Source organism: Anticarsia gemmatalis, chromosome W (assembly GCF_050436995.1).
Source record: "Anticarsia gemmatalis isolate Benzon Research Colony breed Stoneville strain chromosome W, ilAntGemm2 primary, whole genome shotgun sequence".
In the NCBI taxonomy this organism is placed as follows: domain Eukaryota; kingdom Metazoa; phylum Arthropoda; class Insecta; order Lepidoptera; family Erebidae; genus Anticarsia; species Anticarsia gemmatalis.
In genome coordinates, this window is record NC_134775.1 from 3,068,942 (window position 1) to 3,072,425 (window position 3,484).

Below are 3,484 nucleotides of genomic sequence, written 5' to 3' on the forward strand. Positions count from 1 at the left end.
CCTGATGGTGATATTCGTATTTGTTTAGACATGCGGATTGCCAACAAAGCTATTATTAGAGAGAACCACCCACTGCCTACTATGGATCAACTCATTCCCAGATTTAGTAAAGCAAAGTTTTTCTCAAAATTAGATATTAAAAATGCATTTCATCAAGTTAATTGGCTGAAAATAGTAGAGAAATCACAACATTCATATGCGACATCATCGTACATATAATCAACGTAACCAGATAAGGCACACCATAAGATAAAGTAGAGATTAAGTTAGATAGCAAAAACGCACGTCCTTTATTAGTATATAAGCACTCAGTATATGTAAAATAAATTACTTAAAAACCATCAAGTGTTTCACTACATCTCCTTGCCGGACCATCGGCAAATTGGTGACCCCGACGAACAGCAAGCAATTGATCAAGAAGAAAATTCGTCAAAACAAAATGTACCCCTCAGCACAATCACCCTGCAAATCAAGCAACAACGCACAAGAAACCTTAGAAATAGCAGCCGGTACCTCCGTTTTATCCCGCATTCCGGAGTTTTGGAGGGACCAGCCCAGACTATGGTTTACGCAGTTTGAAGCAATAGTAGCACCGCAAAAACAAGATGACTACAAATACTACACTGTGACAGCCAAGCTTTCAAAAGAAGAAATAATACAGGTTAGCGATATCATCACCAGCCCACCGGCAACCGAAAAATACAAGGCCATCAAGGAACGTCTAATCGGTTGCTACGAAGAATCAGACGACCGTCAACTCCAGAAATTACTATCAGAAATGGAGCTCGGCGATCAAAAACCGGCGACGACACCATCAAACTCCTATGGTTGATGCTTTTACCTCCATCCGTAACCACGGTCCTGGCTGTCACAGAAAATATGGACGTCAACAAAATGAGCGAAATCGCCGACAAAATATTAGCAAACTCAAAACTTACAGAAGTGTCAGCTGTGAATCAAAACAAAACAAATGACGACACAATGACGTGCATATTAGCGCAGTTAGCAAATATGCGAGTGGAACTAAATGCAATTCAGCAAGGTCACAAAGACTATCGACGCAGCGGTCAAGATTATTACAATCGTCAGCATTATCCATTAAGGTCAAGATCAAGAGCAAACAGCCGGGAAAGAAGACACCTTTGTTTTTATCACGATAAATTCAGAAAATACGCGAAGAAATGCGTAAAACCTTGTGATTGGAAACAGGAAACAAACTCAGGAAATCAGGGAAACTAATCCAAGCACAGACTACGGCGGAACTCTGTGCTATCCACCCGTCCAACCGCCTCTCTATTACCGACCGAAAAAGTGGTATTAGATATTTGATTGACACGGGAGCAAACATATCAGTTATAAGCAAGCCACAGAGTCGCATAATCGCACAAAACGAACGTTATACACTCTATGCCGCAAACGGAACAAAAATCAAGACATACGGCGAAAAAACACTTACATTGAACTTGTCCCAAGTTCAATGTAAGTGTTTTATCGCCGTATACGAAGAAGTTTTAAATGGAACTTCGTTATTGCCGACATAACACAATCAATTATCGGAGCAGCCTTTTTAGGGCATTTTAAATTATTAGTCGACATAGCTGGTCGGAAACTAATAGATAGGGTAACTGAGCTGACAACACCGGCAACCCTAATCACATCGACGCAGCAAACAATACGCACTATTGACGTTGGAATCGACACACGCATCACCCAAATATTAAAAAAATACGAAGATATTACGAAACCGTCCTCACCCAGCTCTACTCCAAAACACAAGATTAAGCATCACATTGTAATAAAAGGACCGCCAGTATCAGCACGCGCAAGACCACTACCCCCGGATAAATACCACATAGCAAAAAAGGAATTTCAAAATATGATGGAGCTGGGAATTTGTCGCCCCTCGGACAGCCCATGGGCAAGTCCTTTGCACATGGTGAAGAAAAAGAATGGTGAATGGAGACCATGTGGAGATTATCGAAGGCTCAATAGCACGACAGTACCGGATAAATACCCGCTTCCACGATTAACAGATTTCACTTACATATTAGAAAATAAGAAAATATTCAGCAAAATCGATATCCGGAAGGCTTACCATTGTATTCCCGTAGAAGACGTGGAGAAAACCGCTATAATCACTCCTTTTGGACTTTTTGAATTCCCTAGAATGCCCTTTGGTTTACGCAATGCAGCTCAAACTTTCCAACGATTCATGGATTCGCTATTTAGAGATTTGGATTTTGTATTCGTTTTTATCGACGATTGTTTAATCGCCTCGGAAAATGAAATGACACATATTCAGCAACTGGATACATTTTTCAGGCGTTTACAGGAAAACGGTATTACTATTAATCTCGAAAAATGTGATTTTCTCAAAAACGAAATGGACTTTTTAGGCTATCACATAACTAGCCAAGGAATACGTCCAACAGAAGAGAAATACAAGGCAATAGTGGAATTCCCTAAACCGAAGACAATCAAAGAATTAAGAAGATTTTTAGGCATGATTAATTTCTACAGAAACAACCTTCCACACGCCGCTCAATATCAAAACATCCTAAACGACTACCTGCATATCTCAAAAAAGAACGATAACTCTCCTATTCCTTGGACAACAGACGCCGAAAAAGCTTTTGAAAAATGCAAGGAAAACATTATGAACGCAGCATTGACAGTGCACCCTTCACGCACGGCCACACTGGCACTCATGACGGACGCCAGCTCTACCTGTGTTGGCGCAGTTCTACAACAAAAAAATGGACGCATTTGGGAACCATTAGGATTTTTTTCAAGAAAACTAAGTGATACACAACAGAAATACTCAACATTCGATAGAGAATTACTCGGGATATATATGGCAGTCAAACATTTTCAAAGATTAATCGAAGGAAGAGAATTCACGATTTTTACGGATCATCGACCTTTGACTTACGTATTTTCTCAAAAATCGTCACCCAACGATACACCACGAAGAATACGTCAATTAGATTTTATTTCACAATATTCTACCAATATTCAACACATAAGCGGACGTGACAATATTGTCGCAGACGCACTATCACGTATAGAACAAATAGATATGCCATCACCAATCAATTACGCTGAATTAGCAAAATGTCAACTCAGCGACCAAGAATTAATAAGACTTCGTGACAATAAGAAATTGTTATTCAGAAACATCAAACTTCCGGGTTCTACAAAAAACATCAGTTGCGACGTATCTACTGGAAAAAATCGCCCTTATTTACCGGAAAAATTCCGAAGACAAGTTTTTGACGTCATCCACGGACTAAGCCATCCTGGGAAAAAAACTACAAGAAAGATGATAACGCAAAGATATTTATGGCCATCTATGAACAAAGACATTAACAACTGGTGTAGGTCATGCATAGCTTGTCAAAAGTCAAAAGTGCAACGCCACACAATATCACCGGTCGGAAATTTCATGCCATCGCAGCGTTTCGAACATTTACACATAGATATC

The 3,484-nt window shown here is 39.8% G+C and overlaps 1 protein-coding gene across 1 annotated transcript; it reads left to right on the forward strand.

The window, feature by feature from the left end:
- The first annotated feature begins 439 nt into the window (after positions 1 to 439).
- On the forward strand, positions 440 to 832 carry LOC142985816 (uncharacterized). Its single transcript, XM_076134059.1, has one exon. It carries the CDS (start codon positions 440 to 442, stop codon positions 830 to 832), a length of 393 nt encoding a protein of 130 aa, XP_075990174.1.
- The last annotated feature ends 2,652 nt before the right edge of the window (positions 833 to 3,484 follow it).